The sequence below is a fragment of the Hyla sarda genome, chromosome 7, assembly GCF_029499605.1.
Source record: "Hyla sarda isolate aHylSar1 chromosome 7, aHylSar1.hap1, whole genome shotgun sequence".
Lineage (NCBI taxonomy): Eukaryota > Metazoa > Chordata > Amphibia > Anura > Hylidae > Hyla > Hyla sarda.
The window spans coordinates 158,784,230-158,811,502 of record NC_079195.1 but is presented as its reverse complement, the minus strand read 5'-3'; the positions used below and the strand labels follow the sequence as shown (position 1 = coordinate 158,811,502).

At 44.6% G+C, this 27,273-nt stretch overlaps 1 protein-coding gene across 7 annotated transcripts in view; it reads right to left on the bottom strand.

Annotated features, from left to right (window-relative positions):
- The window catches only part of KDM2A (lysine demethylase 2A), a 703,602-nt gene that overhangs the window by 48,323 nt on the left and 628,006 nt on the right, over positions 1 to 27,273 (bottom strand). For all 7 annotated transcript variants that reach the window (XM_056531111.1, XM_056531112.1, XM_056531113.1 and 4 more), the window contains one exon: positions 17,706 to 17,869. In XM_056531111.1, the coding sequence (XP_056387086.1) occupies positions 17,706 to 17,869 (164 nt within the window). The remainder of the gene's footprint in view (positions 1 to 17,705; positions 17,870 to 27,273) is intronic.

Genomic DNA, 27,273 nt, shown 5'->3' with positions numbered 1-27,273 from the left:
TGGAATTTACTGACTATCGCAGGTGGTAGAGTTCCAATTTTCAAGTTCCTCAGTTCCAGTAGGCTTTAAGTCGTTCATTCTTTGTTGTGGTTCTTCAGTTGCAGAATTAAGTTGTATGTTTTCCTGTTCCTCCGATGAGCTAATCTCACTGGAACACACAATACTCATATAGTCATCTAATGAAGGATCCTTTTCTTCAGAGAACATATCTATCATTTTATTATTTTGAATGTCAGGTGGTTTTCTGACAATTTTTGTGAAGCCCTGGGGTGTCCTCATGCTTCAGCCAACTCCAGGCTGTGCCATTCAGACACTATATGGTCTCCTCCTACTGATGCCACCTCCAGGCTCTGTCATTGTGCTGACATGTGACTCCTTGTTAGATTAGGTCCTTTGTACCCATATGCCGGGGCCGGGCCACTAAAACTTGGGAATTAAAAGTTTCATTTCAAAATCCTCAATTTCAATAAAAAAATCTTAGATTTCTAATTAAAATTCTTTGGAAGGAGTGCGGGGTGTCTCTGGCAGGAGGCTTCCCCAAAAATGCCGACAGTGCTGGAGCGCTTCACTGGTACTGGTGAAATAGAACTGCAGACTGCAGTATTAAAATCCAATAGGTATTTTTTAGCTATGATAAAGGTAACCGAAAACAAAAAACAGGGGGTGGGGGGAGGATAGCAATCTTGTACGGACTACGCGTTTTGAAAGATATCCCTTTCTTCCTCAGGTCTGTAGTATGGTGTGATCAGTGTCCTTATATACAGTGCAAGTGCATTACTATTTCAAAAGTTGGCAGGAAGTGAGGTCATGGGGGTCTGGGCGATGACGTCAGCCTCTCTGACCTACACTGAGCTTTTTTCAAATTTTTTTTAGTAAGGGTTTATCTTTAGCTAGTATGGAAGCGCTGCTTTGTTCCAAATGGGCCTGTTCAGGTCTATGGTAGTTGCTCTTGGTCTGACTGTGTAGCTGAACAGATTAGAGGCCGGCAGCAACCGGTATGGGAGACCGACTGTTGAACATATGAAGTGGTTAAAAATTTAACTTTAGCTGTTTATGTAGGGTCAATGGGTTATGGGGTTTGTGGTTGAAAAGGGTACATAGTTAAATGTTAATCCAATTGAGATTGACAGGGTGAGTAAAAACTGATAGATTTTGTGATTACAAATTGTTACAATTCCTGAGCAGTTCTTCAGGTTTAGAGTAGTCTTATAAATACTGTGTTTTGTCAGTAGATGGTGGTACAGATCCATCAAACATATTGGTAGGAGAAATGGTTATTCTGGTTTGTGGATAATTAGTGTTGTAATGTACCGAGTCGGTAGATCCAGTACATCTCTCTTTTCTTCAGGGAGGTGGATCTGTCATTCTGGTGCAACATGATGTAGTCTATAGGACAGATTTTTATTGGGTTAGGTAAGTCCGGTTTTTTTCAGAGCAGTGTCTTGATACACTATGTAATGTAAATTTACGTTTGATGTTGTTTCTGTGGTTATTGAGTCTGATGTGCAGTTCCTGGGTGGTTCTTCCGATAAACTGTTTGTTGCAGATACAGGTCATGAGATAGATGACATAGCTGGATTTGCAGTTAAGGTGAAATTTGATGTTAAATGTTTCCTCCGTTTTTGAGTTGGAAAAAGTTGTTTTTCCATGGTCAATGGTGGTGTAGCATAGGCATCTTTTGGTTTTACAGCGGAATGCCCCTTTTGGTTTGGAATTGGAATCGGTGCTCTGATGTTTGATGTGACGTCGAAGTCTACTTGGAGCTATGAGATTTCGGATGGTGGGTGCTCGCCGGAAGGTGAGTCCTGGTTTGTTCGGTAGGGTGCTTTTCAAGATGGGGTCACATTGGAGTATATGCCAATGTTTGTTCAGAATGGACCTGATGTTAGTGTGTGAATAGTTGTAAGTAGTTATGAAGTTTAATAGTAAAAAAGAAACAACAGTGGCACCGATACCTTAAGCCTCCTAAGACCACGAGATGGAGACGGCGTCCCGCTAGTCTGGAAATCCACCCTGGCAGCGGAGGTGCTAGGACAATAAAGACCGTAGTCACCAAATAGTAGTAAATAAAGAACAAAGGTGTCCTGCACTCACCGCTTCAGTCCAGGTAATCCTGCTCCCATCTCGGGTCACGACTCGAACACGGAGGACATGGATCGCTAAGAGGCGACTGCCGGCGGTTTCACGCATAGGAATGCGCTTCATCCGGCCTCGTTAACGTCATCGCGCTGTGCGAATTATAAAAGGTGCAGCTGGTGAGTCACATGATTCCAGGTGAACTCTCACCCCATGTTGCGTTAAGAAATAAATGGAACACACATAAGGAAGCAAAAAGCAAATTAGGTAAGTACATCAATACTAATAAACCTAGAACTGCCCTGAAGAAAGAGAAACTTATAAAAAAGGGGAAAAGTCTAATTTATCATTTAACCCTAACGGCCCCTGCGCGTCAAGGTGCAATATCCATCGCGCCTCAGCACGCAGGAGCAGACGGCGTCTATCTCCTCCAGAGGGGTGACAAGGGATTGTTTCAAGACCTCCAAATTTTAGAGAGGTACAATTTCCACCATGTATGGATTGCATATGTTGAACAAATCTTGGGGACCCGCCTCCTTTTCGAACTGAATATATATGCCCTCGTACTCGGGCCCGGAGCAGTCTCTTGGTTTTTCCAATAAAGAAGAATTGGCAACTACAAAATAAAAAATATACAACAAAGGTGCTCCGGCAGGTGATAAGGTGTTTTATTTCAAAAACGTAACTCCCTAATTTAATAGAAATCGCATTGATATTATGAGGGCATTGAGGACAGAAACCGCACTTCTTATTCCCTTTCGGGGCTACACCAGACAACCAAGTCTCCTTGGGATGTGCTTCTCTATTCAACTTCTGACTCTTCAATAAGTCAGCGATCGTCTTGTTTTTTCTGAAGGTCACTATAGGTCTATTCTGGGCTGTATTCACAATATCTGGATCTGCCATGAGTAGATGCCAGTTCTTGGTGATGGCAGATTTAATGACATGATTCAATGGGCAGTTTTTAAAAGCAAACATAAATCTTGAATTTTGTTCAGTAGTGGACTAAAAATCTTTTTTCTTCTTTTTTTAATCTATAAGTAGGTCCTCTCTGTTTTTTGTTGCAGCTCTCCTGTAAGCTCGTGCCAATACTTCATTAGGATACTGTCGCTGTCTAAAGCGTGTAAGTAATTGTCCTGCTTGTTCTTCGTAATCAGACTGCTTACTATTATTTCTTTTTAGACGTAGAAGCTGACTATAGGGAATAGAATTTTTAGTTTCAATAGGGTGGGAGCTCTTATAGTGCAAAAGAGCATTTCTTGCCACTTCTTTCCTATAGCCTTGTGCTAGAAGCTGATTATTCTCCACATATAATTTAAGATCCAAAAATTCAAGACTATCTCCCCCAAAAACACTCGTAAAAGCCATGTTCATGGCATTGACATTAAGATAGGCTACAAAATCCTCGAACACACTGGGGGGCCCATCCCCACACCACCAGAATATCATCCATATACCTCCAAAATGCCCGAATGTATCTCGAAAACAGATTGGAGGTACTGAAGACATACTCCTACTCAAACGCGGCTAAAAACAGATTCGCGTATGAACAGGAGGTGGGGCTCCCCATTGCGGTTCCGACTTTCTGTCGGAACCATCGATTGTCGAGTTGAAAAGTATTGTTGTTAAGAATGAACATGAGGGCATCACAGATAAATTGAACAAAACTATGTGACTTGTCAGTCCTACTCAGGATGTTCTGAATGGCTTGCACACCCGCATTATGGGGAATGCGGGTTTACAACGCCTCAACATCTATAGATGCCAGAGAGAAAGAGGGTTCCCAATGAAAGTCGTGAATGAACCTAAGTACGTCTCCTGTATCTTTAAGATACCTTGGAATGGAGGAAAGGAGGGGTCTGAGGGCCCAATCTACATATTTAGATAAGTACTCGGTCACCGAACCCACCCCCTCTACAATAGGTCGCCCGGGGGGGGGGGGGGGGGGGCGGGACTTATGTACTTTGGGCAACAAATACCAATTGGGGTCACTGGGGGCCACAGGTATAAGACGTTCTGCTAATTTTAAATCCAACACTCCAACCTCTACATAGTGGCGGAGGAACAATCTCAACTTCTCTCTAATACGGCCTGTAGGATTCTCTGACAACTTTTCATAGGTATCTACCATAGATAATTGACGCTGAGCCTCTTGGTTATAGTCAGCTCTAGACCAAACAACAATACTACCTCCCTTATCTGCTCTTGAGGTGACAAGATCCTCTCTCTTAGCTAACCAACTCAAACCTTCAAATTCATCATTAGATAAATTGCTCAGTGGATGGGGATAAAGGAGTGCCTTCATGTCATTTTTTACTGCCTTCATGAACAAATCAATAGGGCCACCCGGTGCTAAGGGAGGGTTAAATGTGGAGGGGACCCCCCCTAAAAAAGGGGAGGAGTCTCCTCCACACTGAACCTGTGTGGTATCATCTGACGCTAGGTCAGCTACCATATTAGTAGACTCCATGTCATTAGCATCAAAGAATTTAACAGGAATGAAGCCTAAAGGGCCTATATGGCAAGGTGTATTGCAATAAACAAATACAGAAGGTTTTTTAATGGAACTAGAGAAAAACTTGTTAAGATTAATTTTACGGACAGCCCTAAACAAATCAACTTCAAAAGAGACAAAATCAAAACCTTCAACCAATCCAAAATTAAGACCTTTAGACAAAGCAGTCAGAGTGTTCTGGGGGAGGACAACATCTGTCAGGTTCTCCACCAGAGTCTCACCTGCTAATCTCTCCAAGTGACCTCCTTGCGTTTCTGTGCCCACTTTCCTCTGAACGTGCCTCTTTCTGCCCCCCCCCCCCCCCCCCTCTGGTCTTCTTTCTAAAGGGGGTTGCTGAGTAGAGGAGTTTCCCTGACTAGAATCTCTATTACCCTCATCTGAGGCGCTCGTGTCTGATTCAGTGGTCCAGAAGTCTTGGCGACCTATTGTAGCGGGGGTGGGTTCGGTGGCCGAGTACTTATCTAAATATGTAGATTGGGCCCTCAGACCCCTCCTTTCCTCCATTCCAATGTATCTTAAAGATACAGGAGACGTACTTCGGTTCATTCACGACTTTCATTGGGAACCCTCTTTCTCTCTGGCATCTATAGATGTTGAGGCGTTGTACACCCGCATTCCCCATAATGCGGGTGTGCAAGCCATTCAGAACATCCTGAGTAGGACTGACATGTCACATAGTTTTGTTCAATTTATCTGTGATGCCCTCATGTTCATTCTTAACAACAATACTTTTCAACTCGACAATCGATGGTTCCGACAGAAAGTCGGAACCGCAATGGGGAGCTCCACCTCCTGTTCATACGCAAATCTGTTTTTAGCCGCGTTAGAGCAGGAGTATGTCTTCAGTACCTCCAATCTGTTTTTCGAGATACTTTCGGGCATTTTGGAGGTATATGGATGATATTCTGGTGGTGTGGGATGGGCCCCCCAGTGTGTTCGAGGATTTTGTAGCCTATCTTAATGTCAATGCCATGAACATGGCTTTTACGAGTGTTTTTGGGGGAGATAGCCTTGAATTTTTGGATCTTAAATTATATGTGGAGAATAATCAGCTTCTGGCACAAGGCTATAGGAAAGAAGTGGCAAGAAATGCTCTTTTGCACTATAAGAGCTCCCACCCTATTGAAACTAAAAATTATATTCCCTATAGTCAGCTTCTACGTCTAAAAAGAAATAATAGTAAGCAGTCTGATTACGAAGAACAAGCAGGACAATTACTTACACGCTTTAGACAGCGACAGTATCCTAATGAAGTATTGGCACGAGCTTACAGGAGAGCTGCAACAAAAAACAGAGAGGACCTATTTATAGATTCAAAAAAGAAGAAAAAAGATTTTCAGTCCACTACTGAACAAAATTCAAGATTTATGTTTGCTTTTAAAAACAGCCCATTGAATCATGTCATTAAATCTGCCATCACCAAGAACTGGCATCTACTCATGGCAGATCCAGATATTGTGAATACAGCCCAGAATAGACCTATAGTGACCTTCAGAAAAAAAAAGACGATCGCTGACTTATTGAAGGGTCAGAAGTTGAATAGAGAAGCACATCCCAAGGAGACTTGGTTGTCTGGTGTAGCCCCGAAAGGGAATAAGAAGTGCGGTTTCTGTCCTCAATGCCCTCATAATATCAATGCGATTTCTATTAAACTAGAGAGTTACGTTTTTGAAATAAAACACCTTATCACCTGCCGGAGCACCTTTGTTGTATATTTTTTATTTTGTAGTTGCCAATTCTTCTATATTGGAAAAACCGAGAGACAGCTCCGGGCCCGAGTACGAGAGCATATATATTCAGTACGAAAAGGAGGCGGGTCCCCAAGATTTGTTCAACATATGCAATCCATACATGGTGGAAATTGTACCTCTCTAAAATTTGGAGGTCTTGAAACAATCCATTGTCACCCTTCTGGAGGAGATAGACGCCGTCTGCTCCTGCGTGCTGAGGCACGATGGATATTGCGCCTTGACGCGCAGGGGCCGTTAGGGTTAAATGATAAATTAGACTTTTCCCCTTTTTTATAAGTTTTTCTTTCTTCAGGGCAGTTCTAGGTTTATTAGTATTGATGTACTTACCTAATTTGCTTTTTGCTTCCTTATGTGTGTTCCGTTTATTTCTTAATGCAACATGGGGTGAGAGTTCACCTGGAATGTGACTCACCAGCTGCACCTTTATAATTCGCACAGCGCGATGACGTTAACGTGGCCGGATGAAGCGCATTTCTATGCGTGAAACCGCCGGCAGTCGCCTCTGAGCGCTCCACTATCCATGTCCTCCGTGTTCGAGTCGTGACCCGAGATGGGAGCAGGATTACCTGGACTGAAGCGGTGAGTGCAGGACACCTTTGTTCTTTATTTACTACTAGTTATGAAGTTTAGTTTGCTCCTTTCTTCTGGATTTTCTTGGTGCTTTTTTGGTAGTAGGCATTCATCTTGGATTAGTATTTTTGTTTTGTTGTACGCTTCATTTAGTATTTCTTTTGGGTATCCTTTCGCTAAAAAACTGTTTTGCAGAGTTTTAGCCTGGGATCTGAAGGTGCTGTTGGATGTGCAGTTTTTTCTAATGCGCCTTTTCTGATTGAATGGTATGTTAAGTTTGCATTTTTTTAACCCCTTAAGGACGCAGGACGTAAATGTACGTCCTGGTGAGGTGGTACTTAACGCACCAGGACGTACATTTACGTCCTAAGCATAACCGCGGGCATCGGAGCGATGCCCGTGTCATGCGCGGCTGATCCCGGCTGCTGATCGCAGCCAGGGACCCGCCGGCAATGGCCGACGCCCGCGATCTCGCGGGCGTCCGCCATTAACCCCTCAGGTGCCGGGATCAATACAGATCCCGGCATCTGCGGGAGTTCGCGATTAAAATGAACGATCGGATCGCCCGCAGCGCTGCTGCGGGGATCCGATCATTCATAACGCCGCACGGAGGTCCCCTCTCCTTCCTCCGTGCGGCTCCCGGCGTCTCCTGCTCTGGTCTGTGATCGAGCAGACCAGAGCAGAAGATGACCGATAATACTGATCTGTTCTATGTCCTATACATAGAACAGATCAGTATTAGCAATCATGGTATTGCTATGAATAGTCCCCTATGGGGACTATTCAAGTGTAAAAAAAAATGTAAAAAAATGTAAAAGTAAAAGTAAAAAAAAAGTGAAAAATCCCCTCCCCCAATAAAAAAGTAAAACGTCCGTTTTTTCCTATTTTACCCCCAAAAAGCGTAAAAAACATTTTTTATAGACATATTTGGTATCGCCGCGTGCGTAAATGTCCGAACTATTAAAATAAAATGTTAATGATCCCGTACGGTGAACGGCGTGAACGAAAAAAAATTAAAAAAGTCCAAAATTCCTACTTTTTTAATACATTTTATTAAAAAAAAAATTATAAAAAATGTATTAAAAGTTTTTTATATACAAATGTGGTATCAAAAAAAAGTACAGATCATGGCGCAAAAAATGAGCCCCCATACCGCCGCTTATACGGAAAAATAAAAAAGTTATAGGTCATCAAAATAAAGGGATTATAAACGTACTAATTTGGTTAAAAAGTTTGTGATTTTTTTTAAGCGCAACAATAATATAAAAGTATATAATAATGGGTATCATTTTAATCGTATTGACCCTCAGAATAAAGAACACATGTCATTTTTACCAGAAATTGTACGGCGTGAAAACAAAACCTTCCAAAATTAGCAAAATTGCGTTTTTCGTTTTAATTTCCCCACAAAAATAGTGTTTTTTGGTTGCGCCATACATTTTATGATATAATGAGTGATGTCATTACAAAGGACAACTGGTCGCGCAAAAAACAAGCCCTCATACTAGTCTGTGGATGAAAATATAAAAGAGTTATGATTTTTAGAAGGCGAGGAGGAAAAAATGAAAACGTAAAAATGAAATTGTCTGAGTCCTTAAGGCCAAAATGGGCTGAGTCCTTAAGGGGTTAAATATCCACTATCAAATGAGAGGTAACTGTTTGAGTCGACCTTTTTGAAATGAGTAGATGTAATGATGTTGGTGTCCTCGTGGGATATCTGGAGATCTAGGAAGTCAATTTTATAGGAGGATGTGTTTGTGGTCAGCCTGATGCCCCAGTTGTTATCATTGATATGACTGATGAGTTCTTGAATTGAATGGGTGGGTCCGTTCCACAGGAGAAATAAATCATCTATGTAGCGGCGGTAAATTATTGCATGTTGTTTGAAAAGTGGATGGGAGGTGATGAAGGAAGTCTCAAATGCTCCCTTTACCAGATTTGCGTACGACTGTGCCACCCGCGTCCCCATCGCGGTGCCCCGCGTCTGGTGGTAGGTGGCACCGTCGTACGCGAAGTAGTTGTGGTTCAAGATGATATTCAGGCATTCCAGCAGAAATGAACATGGTTCAGGTGGAATTTCAGGGTAACCTTCCAGTATTGATTTTATGCAGGCCAGTCCGATGTTGTGCCTGATATTAGAATATAGGGCTGTGACATCCATTGTGATGAAGACGAGATTATTGTGCCAGGGTATGGGTCGTAATAGTTTAATGAGGTCATCAGAGCTTTTGAGGTAGCTCAGGAGTGATTGTACATATTCTTGCAGGATGAGATCTAAATAGTGGGAGATGTGTGAAGTGTGGCTATTTATGCCCGAGATGATAGGTCTGCCTGGTGGATGAGTTTTGTCTTTATGAATTTTCGGTAGATGATAATAAAAAGGGATTTCGTTTTTATTGATCACTTTGTTTTCTAGTGCTTGATCTAAAGTTTCCTTGATCATTTCTTGTAGTCCTGGATAAGGGTTATGGGTTAGTTTCTGGTAGTAGTCAGGGTCTTGAAGGGTTCTCAGGGCTTTCGTGTGGTAGTCTTCATAGTTTTGTAAAACTATGCCCCCACCTTTGTCCGCTGCTCTTATCACCAAATTTTTGTTCTCTTTCAAATTCTTCAAGGCTTCCTTTTCTTTTTTTTGTGAGTGATACATTTATTATTATTTTTTTTTTATTGTTTATGGGTAGTTGTTGGAGATCTTGTGCTACCAGGTCGTGAAATGTTTTAATCAGGTGTCCCTGACTTTGAATTGGGTAGAATGTAGATTTGTTTTTAACCGGCGGGTGCTTTCCTACTGGAGGGTTAGATATTATAGGATCAGAATTCTGTTGGTTAGGAAGTAGAAAATGCCTCTGTTCTCTGGTAAATTTGTGTAAATCCAGAAATAAGGCAAAATCATCTGATTTGTTTGCTGGACATTAGGATAATCCTTTTGTTAGAAGTGATAGTTCATAAGGATTTATAGTGTGTTTTGATAGATTGAAAATTTTGACTGTTGTTTCTGTTTCCTCTTTTGCATTTGTGGGTATTATTGGTGAGCTTCTGTTTTTCTCTCTCTCTTGCGTCCTTTTTCCTCCCGTTACCTCTTCTGTATTTTTTCTTTTTATTGGGGTAATTGGTTGGAAGAAATGTTCTATTTTCTTCTTGGAGGTTGGTTTCGGGGTTACTTCTAAAAAATCCTCTGGTGTGCAAACAGTAGAAGTCCTCAAAAAACACATTCACAAATCACCAGTTTCCAGCCGCAAACCATCACCAAAAGAACGTACCAGCAATAAACTCTCACCATCTATTTCACTACTAGCAAATTTATCAACGCACGAAGATCCCCCCAGCTTGGACTATACATCTGAACTTCTGATCACAATATCTCCTACCAATACTATTAAAACAACCGACCAAGAAATTCTAACAATTGACAATACTAAAAACGGCAATCACAACCTGGTCCCCTTTCTACGACCTGGGAACAAGACCTCAAGCCACACCGGAGGATTTTTTTTTAGATGTAACCCCGAAACCAACCTCCAAGAAGAAAATAGAACATTTATTCCTACCAATTACCCCAATAAAAAGAAAAAATACAGAAGAGGTAACAGGGGAGGAAAAAGAACGCAAGAGAGAAAGAAAAACAGAAGCTCACCAATAATACCCACAAATGCAAAAGAGGAAACAGAAACAACAGTCAAAATTTTCAATCAAAACACACTATAAATCCTTATGAACTATCACTTCTAAGAAAAGGATTATCCTACTGTCCAGCAAACAAACCAGATGATTTTGCCTTATTTCTGGATTTACACAAATTTACCAGAAAACTAACACTACAGAGGCATTTTCTACTTCCTAACCAACAGAATTCTGATCCTATAATATCTAACCCTCCAGAAGGAAAGCACCCGCTGGTGAAAAACAAATCTACATTCTATCCAATTCAAAGTCAGGGAAACATGATTAAAACATTTCACGACCTGGTAGCACAAGATCTCCAACAACTACCCATAAACAATAAAAAATTTAAAAATAAATGGATCACTCACAAAAAAAGTAAAGGAAGCCTTGAAGAATTTGAAAGAACAAAAATTTGGTGATAAGAGCAGCGGGCAAAGGTGGGGGCATAGTTTTACAAAACTATAAAGACTACCACACGGAAGCCCTGAGAACCCTTCAAGACCCTGACTACTACCAGAAACTAACCCATAACCCTTATCCAGGACTACAAGAAATGATCAAGGAAACTTTAGATCAAACACTAGAAAACAAAAAGTGATCAATAAAAACGAAAAACAGATTTCTTTATATAAACAATCCTTCAATACCTTTTAATTATCATTACCGAAAATTCATAAAGACCAAACTCATCCACCAGGCAGACCTATCATCTCGGGCATAAATAGCCACACTTCACACATCTCCCACTATTTAGATCTCATCCTGCAAGAATATGTACAATCACTCCCGAGCTACCTCAAAAGCTCTGATGACCTCATTAAACTATTACGACCCATACCCTGGCACAATAATCTCGTCTTCATCACAATGGACGTCACAGCCCTATATTCTAATATCAGGCACAACATCGGACTGGCCTGCATAAAATCAATACTGGAAGGTGACCCTGAAATTTCACCAGAACAATGTTCATTTCTGCTGAAATGCCTGAATATCATCTTGAACCACAACTACCACCAGACGCGGGGCACCGCAATGGGGACACGGGTGGCACCGTCGTATGCAAATCTGGTAATGGGAGCATTTGAGACTTCCTTCATCACCTCCCATCCACTTTTCAAACAACATGCAATAATTTACCGCCGCTACATAGATTATTTTATTTCTCCTGTGGAACGGACCCACCCATTCAATTCAAGAACTCATCAGTCATATCAATGATAACAACTGGGGCATCAGGCTGACCCCAAACACATCCTCCGATAAAATTGACTTCCTAGATCTCCAGATATCCCACGAGGACACCAACATCATTACATCTACTAATTTCAAAAAGGTCGACTCAAACAGTTACCTCTCATTTGATAGTGGACATTTAAAAAAATGGAAACTTAACTTACCATTCAATCAGTACAGGCGCATTAGAAAAAACTGCACATCCAACAGCACCTTCAGATACCAGGCTAAAACTCTGCAAAACTGTTTTTTAGCGAAAGGATACCCAAAAGAAATACTAAATGAAGCGTACAACAAAACAAAAATACTAACCCAAGATGAATGCCTTCTACCAAAAAAGCACCAAGAAAATCCAGAAGAAAGGAGCAAACTAAACTTCATAACTACTTACAACTATTCACACAATAACATCAGGTCCATTCTGAACAAACATTGGCATATACTCCAAAGTGACCCCATCTTGAAAAGCACCCTACTAAACCAACCAGGACTCACCTTCCGGCGAGCACCCAGCATCCGAAATCTCATAGCCCCAAGTAGACTTCGACGTCACATCAAACATCAGAGCACCGATTCCAATTCCAAACCAAAAGGGGCATTCCGCTGTAAAACCAAAAGATGCCTATGCTGCACCACCATTGACCATGGAAAAAAAACTTTTTCCAACTCAAAAACGGAGGAAACATTTAACATCAAATTTCACCTTAACTGCAAATCCAGCTATGTCATCTATCTCATGACCTGTATCTGCAACAAACAGTATATCGGAAGAACCACCCAAGAACTGCACACCAGACTCAACCACAGAAACAACATCAAACGGAAATTTACATTACATAGGTTATCAAGACACTGCTCCGAAAAACATACGGACTTACCTAACCCAATAAGAATCTGTCCTATAGACTACATCCCGTTTCACCAGAATTAAAGATTCCACTCCCTAAAGAAAAGAGATGTACTGGATCTACCGACTCGGTACATTACAGCACCATGGTCTTAATGATGCAACAGAACTAATAACCTAAACAGAACTAAAACTGCCCAGTAATTGAATCCCAAACCCAAAAATACAAAAAGGAACAAAACCAAACTAACAACAATAAAATAAACCCAAACCCAATGCTTCTAAAAAAAACCCCACTAATTATCCACAAACCAGAATAACCATTTCTCCTACCAATATGTTTGATGGATCTGTACCACCATTTACTGACAAAACACAGTATTTATAAGACTACTCTAAGCCTGAAGAACTGCCTAGGAATTGTAACAATTTGTAATCACAAAATCTATCAGTTTTTACTCACCCTGTCAATCTCAATTGGATTAACATTTAACTATGTACCCTTTTCAACCACAAACCCCATAACCCATTGACCCCACATAAACAGCTAAAGTTAAATTTTTAACCACTTCATTTGTTCAACAGTCGGTCTCCCATACCGATTGCTGCTGGCCTCTAAGTTGTTCAGATACACAGTCAGACCAAGAACAACTACCATAGACCTGAACAGGCCCATTTGGAAAAAAGCAGCGCTTCCATACTAGCTAAAATATAAACCCTTACTAAAAATTAAAAAAAATTAAAACTCAATGGAGTTCAGAGGCTGACGTCATCGCCCAGCCCCCCATGACCTCACTTCCTGCCAAATTTTGAAATAGTAATGCATTTGCACTGTCTATAAGGACACTAATCACACCATACTACAGACCTGAGGAAGAAAGGTATACCTTTCGAAACGCGTAGTCCGTACAAGATTGCTATCCCCCCCCCCCCCCCTGTTTTTTGTTTTCTGTTACCTTTATCATAGCTAATAAATACCTATTGGATTTTAATACTGCAGTCTGCAGTTCTATTTCACCAGTACCAGTGAAGCGCTCCAGCACTGTTGGCATTTTTGGGGAAGCCTCCTACAAGACACCCCGCACTTCTTCCATTGTATTTTACCGCTCTCCAGCGGTTCCGACATCCAGCTGCTCCTGGTCAATTAAAGTGGTCGTCCACCGACCCCTGCACACTACACGTGCAGAGAGACGTGTGACCCCTACCACCATCCAAGCTCGGCTAATCCTAAGGGCTGAGGGGCGCAGGGATCTCCCGACATCTGCCCCGCATCTGGATACCTCTGCCCGCATCCTGCGATTAACATCGGAGGACCAAAGCACCTCCTCCTGCAGCACCGCTACCTGCAGCACCGCTTTTCCAGCTAACAGTACCAGCAGTAACCTGCTCCTGTAGAACAACCACGGCCAGCGGAGAAGATCCAGTAGCAGAGGAGACCTCTAGCGGCATCGGGATTCCCGCCGCACTCCCCCCAAAGCGCTGTCCAAAGTTGTGCCTGCTCGCTAGCACAACTTGACAAGGTGAGCAGTCATTTCATTTCCTAATACCTCTGCCTATCTAACGCTCTTTTTAGCAAAGGTAAAGGCACCATCAAGGCGCCATCTCGATATCGATCAGCAGGCACCCCGCGCCAATGCCCAGGGGGGTCATCAGTCCCCCACATGTAGGCGATCGCCGAAAATCGCAAGTGGATTCACATTTGTGATTTTCGGCTATTCCGGTGATGCGGGTCACATGTGACCCGCTGACCCGGAGATACAAGGTGATCGGGGTGTAGGATACACCCCCTATCACCCTCTGTATCTATGGGGAGGTGGAGATTTCGTCAACCCCCAGGATCGCTGCTATTGGCCGGACGATCGGGTTAAAGGCCCCTTCTCTCGGCTCTGCTTGCTCCCTGAGTTCATTCAGCGGCCAGAGCTGCGAGAAGGAGCCAGGGACCCCCCTCTGTGAAGATCGGAGCCCCTCACAGAGGAAGACCCCCCTTAGAGCAGGGAGAGAGTACAGCCCCAGGGACAGGTAGGGTTAACCAGTAAAATAAAGTTAAAAAAAATAAAAAAAAAATTCCCCCCCCTGACCCCCTAATAGGACCCAAAGGGTCCGCCACAATTTTTTTTCGTGTGACCCGGGCCCTATTAGGGATTCAGGGCGCTGCATTTGGCCATTTTTTTATTTTTGGCCGCAGCACTTCCCCCCCCCCCCCCCCCCCCCATACAGTTAGTTACATCAATCACACACACTACATACTCACCCCCCCCCCCCCCCCACCACCACCACCGCAGAAAAAAGGCGATGGCTCGCCAGGCATTTTCGGCAGCGGAGGCATACGCTTTTCTTGCCTCCGACTCCGAATCTGTCAGTGAGGACGATGAAGATCCTACATTCCTGTGTTCTTCATCGTCGTCCTCATCATCTAGTACTGATTATGAGACACCTATACGGCGCCGGAGACGCCGCCAGGCGAAGCCACGCACCCCCCATGATAGTGGCCCAGTGGCCGGCACTAGTGCGAGTGGTGATGCTGCTCGTACTAGGAGTTCGACCCCCCAGACAAGTTTACCGGAGCCCCCTTCCGGTGAACCTGTCTGGAGACCCCCAGAGGCTTATCAGCCACGGGTTCTGGAGTTTGTTGGCGACTCCGGGATCAGGATTGACAATTCTGGATTCACTGAAATTGACTATTTCAGTTATTTTTTCAGTGACAGTTTTGTCAATCACATGGTGGAGCAGACGAATCTGTACGCCAGGCAGTTCATCACCCACCACCCTGATTCTGTTTTGGCCAGGCCCAATGAATGGTACGCCATTGATGCAGCAGAGATGAGGACATTTTGGGGCCTCTTGCTGCATATGGGCCTGGTCAAAAAACCAAGTGTCAGACAGTACTGGAGCGGGGACATCCTCTACCAGACCCCGCTTTACAGTATGGTCATGGCACAGAGGCGGTTCAAGGCCATTCGGAAATGCCTGAATTATGCAGATAATGCGGCATGTCCACCCCAAGGTGATCCCGCCCATGACTGGCTTTACAAAGTGAGGCCGGTCATCGATCACTTTGGGGCCAAATTTTTGGAGGCCTACGTACCCCTCAGGGAGCTCTCAGTTGATGAGTCTCTTATCAGTTTTAAGGGGAGACTCATCTTCCGCCAGTATATTCCCTCGAAGCGGGCGCGGTATGGTGTGAAGCTCTATAAACTTTGTGAGAGTACCTCCGGGTACACTCAAGTTTAGAGTGTATGAGGGATGAGTTTCCCGTATTGAACCCCCAGATTGTTCCCCCACTCTGGGTGTTAGCGGGAAAATCGCTCGGGAGCTTTTGCACCCTTTGCTGGATAAGGGTTACCACGTGTACGTGGACAACTTTTATACCAGCATCCCTCTGTTAACATCCCTTGCCGCAAGATCCACGTCCGCTTGTGGGACCGTGCGGAAAAAACAGAGAGGCCTCCCTCTAAATTTTCTGCAGACACCTATGCCCAAGGGTGAGTCCCGTGCCCTTACCCATAAAAACCTGTTGCTGGTCAGGTATAAGGATAAGAGGGATGTCCTTATGCTGACCACTATTCATGGTAACGGCAGCTCACCTGTCCCTGTGCGAAGTACCACAACACCGGTCCTCAAGCCCGATTGTATTCTGGTCTACAATCGGTATATGGGGGGGGGGGGGGGGGTTGATCTTTCTGATCAAGTCCTCAAGCCATACATGGCCATGCGGAAAACACGGGTATGGTACAAAAAAGTTGTGGTCTACTTGGTACAGGTTGCCATGTACAATGCTTTTGTACTGTCCCAGTACGCTGGCAACACAGGGACATTCCTCCAGTTCCAAGAAGAAGTCCTAAAGGTCCTGATCTTTGGCGACCGGGAAAGAGCAGGCCGGACTTCCCAAGGAACTGGAGTTATGGGTGCCAGGATCGTCCCAGGCCAACACTTTCCAGGTGAGGTCCCCCACACTGGAAAGAAGTGACGATCCCAGAAAAAATGCCACCACTCAATGGGGGTAATGGAAGCAGGGGGGTTAATGGAATGAGGGAGAGGATGGGGTTAATGGGTGTAGGGGGGTTAATGGGTGTAGGGGGGTTAATGGGTGCAGGGGGGTGAATGGAAAGAGGGGTAGGATGGGGTGAATGGAGAGATTTGCCCTGCCTTGACTCCTCATCCCCTGTAGTGCAGAGCTGTGATAGACAGCAGTGGGGGAGTATACAGTACAACGATGTTTCCCCAACCAGTGTGCCTCCAGCTGTTGCAAAACTACAACTCCCAGCATGCCCAGACAGCCGCAGGCTGTCCAGGCATGCTGGGAGTTGTAGTTTTGCTATAGCTGGAGGCCCACTGGTTGGGGAAACCCTGATGTTCTGACACTTTAACAAGCCCCCCAAATACCGTTAAATACTATGATACCGCCATAATTTTAAAAAAATACCGTGATACACATTTTTGGTCATACCGCCCAGCTCTATCTACTACCCATTCACATCTGAGACCTTGTAACACTAATGGGTGGCATGACAATGGTGGAAGAAAAAGACTAATTGGGCCAAATTTGGACATTTCCACTTAGGGGTATCCTCACTTTAGTTCTCAAGGTTAAGACATTAATGGATTTGTGTTGAGTTATTTAGAGGGGAGACAACATTAAACACAGGCTGTGCACTCACTATACATTGTAGCAGGGTGTCATATATTTTCATGTCACAACACAGTGTGAGGTGGACTCACTTATGGGAGAAACTGTAAATACATAAGGACCGATATCATACTAAGGGTAAGTTCACACTGAGGAATTGGCGAGGAATTCTTGCATACAAATTCCGCTGCAGAATTTCCGTTTTTTTTTTACGCAGAATTGACGTGGAATTTTACTCGGAAATATAGGGGGAAAGTGTTTTATTTTTTTGCTGGACGACAACCACCAATTAGAATTTCCCTTATTTTGCACGGAATTTCCACGCCAATTCCATGCATTTCCTGAAATGGGAAGAAACTGAGAAAATAAAGAAAATGGCTTAAATTAAATAGCGAACATTTACTGCAGTAAACCAGTACTTACCTGGCAACCTGTTAACTAACCACGTGAGCTGCTTTCTAGATACATTTGTCCAACTAAGGTCAAGCTGTACAGGCTGCCTTTTAATTATGCCACTAAGTGCCTGTGGCATCAGAGACTTGCAGCGACTCATATCAATCCTGGACCAAAGGCGTTTATCACAAGCCCTGCAAACACCAAAAGTTTTCATCAGTATATTGTATTTTACTGTTTAATTACTAGTGTCAAACAAACATTCTCTCAACATAATAATGGTGCCTGTCTCTAAGACATTTAAGAAAAAAAAAAAACACTTTAGTCAGATGTGCATGGCACAAAAACCACAAAAATGATTTATGACCATTTCTTCTAATTTCGTGTATGCCAATACTACAGGGCCATCATCACACACAATACAACAATGCTATAGTATCACTGTCTTCTTAACACAACACTTACACCAAAGCAAGTGCCAGCAAAGCCACTACAGCTTAATTTTCCCATCTCATCTGGCTTCCAATTTAGGAATGCAGACATTTGAGTCCAAGAGCCTTGCATCAAGAAAAAAGGATGACAAACATTACCAACACAGGGGAGCATCATGGTGTATTGGCTGCACATGCACCAAAAATGGAGGCAAGCTACAGAAACAACATGGGCTAAATGAGCTCTAATCCGACTGGGAGATGGAGAGAGAACCACTCAGGGACAAAAAAAAGGTCATGATTAGTAGAGGGGAGAAGAAGCTGAGCTAGAAGATCCTGGAATGGACTAGGCATGCTGGATAAAAGACCCAAATAAACTGCTCACTTGGAAAAAAAAGGTGCTCCACTGGGCCCTACATTGGTTAGGGACTAGACCATCAATGCCAATACCAGCCTAGATAATATAAAGAGGCTAGAAGGGAATGGTGAAACAATGCCAGGGAACTCCGCCATGGGAGAGGAGGAAGGGAAAAGTGGGGCCGAGGTGCATTAGTTTCCCACCTAGAAAGAATCTAAAGTTAATCAAAGTGACAAAGTAAAATGACAGTCAAGCAACCCATGTAGGAGTGGTCACAGGGAATGTGATGGAGAGGACCTACTTGGGGCAGAGTGAGGCCCTGGCTAGCAGTAAGAGTGAACCTTTGGAAACACAATGCATAAATATGGGCTGCTAGTATGTTCAGCTAGCTAGAGAGTGAAGAAGAGAGCATGTATAAAAAAAATCAACAATGGAGACGGGGTGAGAGCTGCTAGGAAAAGCATATGGCTGTGGATAGTGACCAGTCCAAAGGACCAAGGGAAGGGGGCAGGAACAAGCACCCAAATTCAGTAAAGGAGAAAGGGGTAATTGGAATGACTGAAGCATGGAAGAAACTGGGAGCAATATCCAGTATATCATATGGAAATGCATGGTGCCTGCAGAGAGAACGGCTGTGGGGCTTGAGACCTGGCCACTCAAATGAGGTTTAGAGATAAATGTTACGATCAAAGGAAACAGGTGTGAGAAACACCCCAAAATATAGGACTGCATACTGCATATAAATAACATGGCCATAAAGTAGACAGACCTCCCCCGACAGAAATTGAAACATGTTTTTTTTCTCTCTAACCTGTTTCTATTTTCTGATTGTAAATTTTCTTTTTCTTTTTTTTTACATTATCATGAGGGCTACCAGCTTTACTCTGCATTCTTTGTGACCTTTTCAGCAGCCAGTCTATCAGGAGGGAGGATGCAGCTCAGCTGTAAATGGTGGTGGATCCAGTAGAGAAAGAACACTGGATCCACCACCATTTACAGCTGAGATCTGCATCCTCCCTCCTGGTAGACTGGCCGCTGAAAAGGTCACAAAGAATGTGGAATGTGACTGTTTATTGTGCTTCTGAGAAGAAAGGCATTACTGGGAAATAATATGTACAAAACAGGAAGTCTCAACTAAGTTTTAGACCTAGTGGCCAGAATGGAAAGTAAAGGGTTTTTGCGATTAACCCCTTAAGGACTCAGCCCATTTGGACCTTAAGGACTAAGAAAATTGAATTTTTACGATTTCGTTTTCTCCTCCTCCCCTTCAAAAAATCATAACTCTTATATTTTCATCCACAGACTAGGATGAGGGCTTGTTTTTTGCGCGACCAGTTGTCCGTTGTAACGCCATCACTCATTTTACCATAAAATGTATGGCGCCACCAAAAAAATACTATTTGTGTGGGGAAATTAAAAAGAAAACTGCAATTTTGCTAATTTTGGAAGGTTTTGTTTTCACGCCGTACAATTTATGGTAAAAATGACGTGTTTTTTATTCTCTGGGTCAATACGATTAAAATGATACCCATGATTATACACTTTTCTATTACTGTTGCGCTTAAAAAAAAATCGCAAACTTTTTAACCAAATTAGTACGTTTAAAATCCCCCTATTTTGAAGACCTATAACTTTTTCATTTTTCCGTATAAGCGTTGGTATGAGGGCTAAATTTTTGCGCGATGATCTGTACTTTTTAATAATACCATATTTGCTTATACAAAACTTTTATTACATTTTTTATTAATTTTTTTTAAATAAAATGTTATAAAAAAAGCAGCTATTTTGGCCTTTTTTTTACGTTCACGCCGTTCACCGTAGGGGATCATTTATATTTTATTTTAATAGTTCTGATATTTACGCCCGCAGCTATACCAAATATGTATATAAAATAAAAAAAATTACACTTTTTGGGGGTAAAATAGGGAAAATGGGACAAATTACGTTTTTATTGGGGGAGGTGTTTTTCAAATTTTTTTTACTTTATTTTTTTTTTAACTTTTTTTACTTTTATTTTTATGGGGACTATTTATAGCAACCATTCGATTGCTAATCCTGTTCAGTGCTATGTATAGCACATAGCACTGATCAGGGTTATCGGGCATCTTCTGCTCTGGTCTGCAGGAAGGCAGATCAGAGCAGAAGACTCCCCGGAAGGCAGCGGAGGCAGATGAGGGGACCTCCGGCTGCCGTGCAGGATGATCGGATCGCTGTGGCAGCCCTCCGGGCGATCAGATCATCCTGTTAAGTGGCCGCGATGCTGCAGATGCCGTGATCTGTATTGATCACAGCATCTGAGGGGTTAATGTCAGACATCCGCGGGATCGCGGGTGTCCGCCATTACCGGCGGGTCCCTGGCTGCGATCCACAGCCGGGACCTGCCGCGCATAGTGTGAAAGCAGCCTAATATTGCCCAGGAAAATGCAATGCAATTGGCTCTATGATGTGTCACCCCAAGGAGTGGGGGACTTGGACATGAGTAAGGCAAGGACAGTGCTTATGTCCTCACCACAAAAATCAGCATTTGAACTTTGCAAATGAACATATAGACAAGCCTGATGCATTTTGGAAACAAGTTCTGTGGACCGATGAGGTTAAAATGTAACATTTTGGCCGGAATGAGCAAAGGTACGTTTGGAGAAGAAGGGGAACAGAATTTAATGAAAAGAACCTCTGTCCAACTGTTAAGCATGGGGGTGGATCAATCATGGTTTGGGGTTGTATTTTAGCCAGTGGCACAGGGAACATGTCACGAGTAGAAGGAAAAATGGATTCAATAAAATTTCAGCAAATTTTGGATGCTAACTTGATGCCAACTGTGAAAAAGCGGAAGTTAAAGAGAGGATGGCTTCTACAAATGGATAATGATCCTAAACACACCTCGAAATCCACAGGGGATTACATCAAGAGGCGTAAACTGAAGGTTTTGCCATGGCCTTCACTATCTCCTGACCTCAACATAATTGAAAATCTATGGATAGACCTTAACCTCTAAAGGACTTAGGGCCTACCTGTATGCCCTAAGCCTGGTACCGGTGTGAAAAAATGGGTCACGCCGTGACCCTGCATCACACAGGGTTGGTCCCGGTTGCTAACAACAGCCGGGACCCTGGGCTAACAGCGTGCGGCACCGATCGTTGTGCCGTGCGCTGTTAACCCTTCAGACGCGGCGATCAAAGTTGATTGCCGCGTCTGAAAACGAAAGTAAACGGTTCCCGGCAGCTCAGTCGGGCTGCTTGGGACATTGCGATAAAATCGTGATGTTCCGATCAGCTGGGACGCAGGCGGAGGTCTCCTTACCTCTCTCCGCGGCGTCCGATCAGGGATTGATTGCTCCAAGCCTGAGCTACCCCCTTTTCCCGTAAAAAAAACCTGTGCAAATAAAAATAAACATATGTGGTATCGCCGCGTGTGTAAATGTCCGAACTATAAAAATATATTGTTAATTAAATTGCACGGTCAAAAAAAATCCAAAGTCCAAAATAGTGTATTTTGGTCACTTTTTATATTATGAAAAAATGAATAAAAAGCAATCAAAAAGTCTGATCAATACAAAAATGGTACCGAAAAAAACTTCAGAACATTAGTCTGCATACCGACCCGTACGCGGAAAAATAAAGTTATAGGGGTTAGAAGATGCAAATTTTTAACATATACATTTTCCTGCATGCAGTTATTTTTTTCCTAAGTACGACAATATCCAACCTATATAAGTAGGGTATCATTTTCACCGTATGGACCTACAGACCAAAGACAAGGTGTTATTTTTACCGAAAAATGCACTGCGTAGAAACGGAAGCCCCAAAAAGTTACAAAATGAAAAAATTTTCTTAAACTTTTTCGCACAATGATTATTTTTGTTTTGCTGTGAATTTTTTGGTAAAATGACTAATGTCACTGCAAAGTAGAATTGGTTGCGCAAAAAATAAGCCATCACATGGATTTTTAGGTGCAAAATTGAAAGCGTTATGATTTTTAGGTGATAAGGAATAAATGAAAATGCTAAATTAAATCGGAAAAACGCTGAGTCCTTAAGGGGTTAAAAGAGCAGTGCGTGACAGACAGCCCAGAAATCTCAAAGAACTGGTAGACTTTTGTAAGGAAGAATGGGCAAAGATAACTCAAACAAGAATTGAAAGACTCTTGGCTGGCTACAAAAAGCATTTATAAGCTGTGATACTTGCCAAAGGGGGCCGTACAAGATATTAACTCTGCAGGGTGCCCAAACTTTTGCAGACGCCATTTTTTTGTTAAGTTTTTTGAAAGTGTAAATGATGGAAATAAAATCTAACTTTTGTTGACATATTATAAGAATGTCTAATCTGTAATTTGATGCCTTTTGGAGAGTTTTCTATCTTTCCTTGGCTTCTTTATGCACATTAATACAAATTTTTACCTGGGGTGCCCAAACTTTTGATACCCACTGTAGGTCCACAAAGGTGGACAGACCGTGCGAGCTGAACTGGCACTTGGTGGACCAAGGAACAACAGCTCGCTCAGTCACAGACTGTTCCCTGGTTGCACAGGGAGGGATTGGAGTGGGTCTATATAACCACTGTGCACTGAATCCATGAATCTAGGAGAGAAAAAGGATTTTTTTTTTTTTTTTTTTTAACACTTACCGTAAAATCTCTTTCTCGAAGGATCCATTGGGGACACAGACTGTGGGTGTATGCTGCTGTCTCTAGGAGGTGTGACAATATGGTAATAAAAAAAAGTCAGCTCCTCCCAGCAGGATATACCAACCTTCAGGCTCTGAGCTAGTCAGTTTAAGTTCCAGAGCAATAGGAGGAGACCAATAGGTCAAAGAAAAACCCAAAACTGTCCGAGAACCAGAAGAAAAAACATAACTGAACACACCCTCGGACAGAGTACCAACGGAAAAAACCCAAAAAGGGCGGGAGCTGTGTCCCCCAATGGATTCTTCGAGAAAGAGATTTTACGGTAAGTGTTAAAAAAAATCTCCTTTTCTCTATCGGCTCCATTGGGGGACACAGACCGTGGGACGTACCAAAGCCGTCCCTTGGGTGGCCAGATAAGCAATCAGGCAGACGGCCGATCCACTGCCGCCTGCAACACTTTACGCCCCAGATTAGCATCAGCCGATGCGAAATTATGAACTCGGTAAAACCTCGAGAAAGTGTGCAAAGACGACCAGGTAGCCACCTTGCAAATCTGCGAGGCCGAGGCTCTATTCTGGAGAGCCCAGGATGCCCCAACAGAACGTGTGGAATGAGCCACAACCCTGAAAGGAGGAATCTTCCCCTTACAGCGATAGGCTTCCGAAATGGCGGACCGAATCCACCGAGAAATAGTGGCCTTGGAAGCAGGTTGACCCTTGCGACGACCTTCCGTAAGGACAAAAAAGGAATCACACTGACGAAAAGAAGAAGTGATGCAGAGATAAGACCAAACACCCCGAACTACGTCCAGCTTGTATAGTAAGCGCTCCTTTGGATGAGAAGGAGCCGGGCAAAAGGATGGGAGGACAATGTCCTAGTTGAGATGAAAGGCCGAGACCACCTTAGGTAAAAAGGAAGGATCCGACCGGAAAACGACCTTGTCCTGGTGGATCACCAGAAACGGAGAACGGCAGGAAAGAGCTGCCAATTCAGACACCCTCCGGATGGAGGTGATAGCCACAAGAAACGCCACTTTCCAAGAAAGGAAGCGGAGAGACACCTCTCTAAGGGGCTCAAAGGGTGCACACTAGAGAGCACTCAGAACCAAATTCAAGTCCCAAGGGGGAGAAGGTGACCGATAAGGAGGAATAGCGTGCGCCACTCCTTGCAGGAAGATACGGACATGAGAATTAGAAGCCAGGGGCCGCTGGAAAAGAACAGCAAGGGCCGAAACCTGACCTTTAAGCAAACAGAGACAATCTCAGTTCCAACCCTGACTGCAAAAAGGAGAGAAGACGGGGAACCGAGAAGGTCACCGGGGAGAAGTCCTGAGCTTCACACCAAGGAAAATAAGACCGCCAAGTACGGTGGTAAATTCTTGCGGAGGAGGGCTTACGAGCCTTGAGCATGGTGCAAATGACTTGGGAAGAGAACCCGCAGGCCCTCAAAACCGCGGTCTCAACAGCCACGTCAAATGCAGCGACTGTAAATTGGGGTAGCAAAGAGGACCCTGAGAGAGTAGACCCGGGCGGAGCGGAAGGCGCAGAGGGCCGTCGTCCAGGAGCCTGACTACGTCGGCGCACTACGACCTTCGGGGCCAATCTGGAGCTACCAGAATGGCGGGGACGTTCTCTGCCTTGAGCTTCCTCAGCACCCTGTGAAGGAGCGAAAAAGGAGGGAACAGATACGGTAGGGCGAACCCCACCCAAGGAATCACTAGGGCGTTCAACGGCCAAAGCCTGAGGGTCCCGGGACTTGGACACAAAAGAATTTTCCGATTGTGCCGGGACGTGAAGAGGCCCACGTCCGGAATGCCCCAGAGGTCGCAGAGCTGCGTGAAGACCTCCGGATGAAGCGACCACTCGCCGAGGTTGGGTGAGGACCGACCGAGGAAGTCCGCTTCCCAGTTGAGCACTCCCGGAATGTGAATCGCCGAAATGGCCGGAACCTTGCTCTCCGCCCAGGTGAGAATTTTGGTCACTTCGGCCATGGCAGCCGAGCTGCGAGTGCCGCCCAGTCGATTTATGTCGGCCACGGCCGTGGCGTTGTCCGACTGAACGTGGACAGGAGGGGACTGAAGACGGGACTCCCAATGAAGAAGACAAAGAAGTATCGCCCGTAATTACAATATGTTTATCGGAAGAAGGGTCTCCTGGGGAGACCAGAGTCCCTGGACCGTCCAATCCCTGAACACGCCGACCCAGCCCGACAGCCTGGAATCCATCGTAACAACCTGCCAGTGAAGGGGAAGAAACGACTGCCCTTGGAGAAGAAGGGGGGAGCGGAGCCACCAGAGCAGAGACTGACGGACCCTGAGAGGGAGAACAATCTGACGATCAAGGGACAGAGGAGACCTGTTCCACCGAGAGAGAATCGCCAGTTGAAGGGGGCGGTAATGAAACTGGGCAAAGGGTACGGCCTCCATAGTTGCCACCATCCGACCCAGGACTTCCATACAAGTGCGGATGGAGACTGATACCTGAGTCCGCAGGGAGCGGACCCCCGCCCAGAGCGCCAGACGTTTGTCCGGCAGAAGACAAATCCGGGCAGAGGCCATGTCGAATTGAAGTCCCAGAAAGGTTAGAGACTGGGTAGGCCGGAGGACTGACTTGTCCCGGTTGACCATCCACCCAAAGCGAGTCAGAGTGTGGAGAGTGACGTCCAAATTCTCCAGAGTCTGGGCTCTGGTTGGAGCCTTGATGAGAAGGTCGTCCAGGTAGGGTATCACAGAGATTCCGCTCAACCGTAATAGGCCCATCACTGGTGCAAGGATCTTTGTTAAGACCCGAGGAGCCGTGGCTAGACCGAAGGGGAGGGCTACAAATTGAAAGTGCCCCTCCGGAACCGTAAAGCGGAGATACCGATAATGGCCCGGAAATATTGGCACATGGAGGTAGGCATCTTTGATGTCCACCGATGAAAGGAACTCCCCTTATTCCAGGGACACCACCACCGAGCGGAGAGATTCCATCCGGAAGTGGCGGATGAGAAGATGACGGTTGAGACGCTTGAGGTCTAGGATTGGTCGCACAGAACCGTCCTTCTTGGGGACCACAAAAAGATTTGAATAGAAACCCCGAAAACGATCACCCCCTGGAGAAGCAGAGACTGGAGAGCCGCTCGAAATTGCTTCGCCAGAGGAGGAGACCGGGGGGCCCGGGATAAAAAAAAAGCAATCCCTCAAAAGGGAGGCAAATTCAATCCGGTAACCGTTGGACACCACGTCCCTGACCCAAGAGTCCTGAATGTGTGAGATCCAGATGTCTCGGAAAAAAAAGAGACGACCTCACTTCATGCAGTAGTGGGTTTGCGGTTGCCCGATTTGGGCGCAAAACGGCCAGAGCGGTTGGAGTCCGACTTCCAAGACTGGCGAGCCCGGAACGAGGGAGCCTTCTTGTCCCGCGAGGGCGCCTGCCCGGACCCTTTACTGGGGCCAGAGGTCCGAAAGGAAAAGGACTTCCTTTGGGAAGTAGGGCGAGCCTTATTTTGAGGTAACAAGGAACTCTTACCTCCCGTTGCCTCAGAGATAATCTCATCAAGGCGTTTGCCAAAAAGATGGCCACCCGTAAAGGGAAGCTCAGTGAGGGACCGTTTGGAAGCGGCATCCGCATTCCAAGCTTTGAGCCACATAGAGCGGCGAAGGGCTGCTAGGTGACCCACAGCAAAGGCAGAACAACGGGCTGACTGCATGGAAGCTGCGCACAGAAAGTCCCCCGCCTTGCTGCATCTGAGAGCAAGAGCAGATAGATCCTCTGGGGGGGGATCCCACTAAGATATCCTGATTGGCACCACTCCGACAGGGCCTTGGACACCCATGTCGAGGCGAAGATGGGAGGAAGAGAAGAGCCAGCTGCTTCAGAAGCGAACTTCGCTAAAGATTCCACCTTCTTGTTCGCGGGATCCTTGAAGGCAGCGGCATCTGCCAGAGGCAGTGTAGTCGCCTTAGAGATCCGGGAGATTGGTAGATCCACTGAGGGAGGAGAAGCCACCTTAGCGACAAAGTCCTTGTCAAATGGATAACGTTCTTGAATTGTCTTGACTCCCGGGAATCTCTTGTCTGGATGTTTCCATGCGGATTCCAGAATGTCGTCAAAGTCAGCGTGAGAGCTGAACCTTTGAGGTGCTGGCTTAGTACGATGAAAGGATACTCCTGGATTGACTTCCGAAGATCCTGGGTCCTCCAAGTG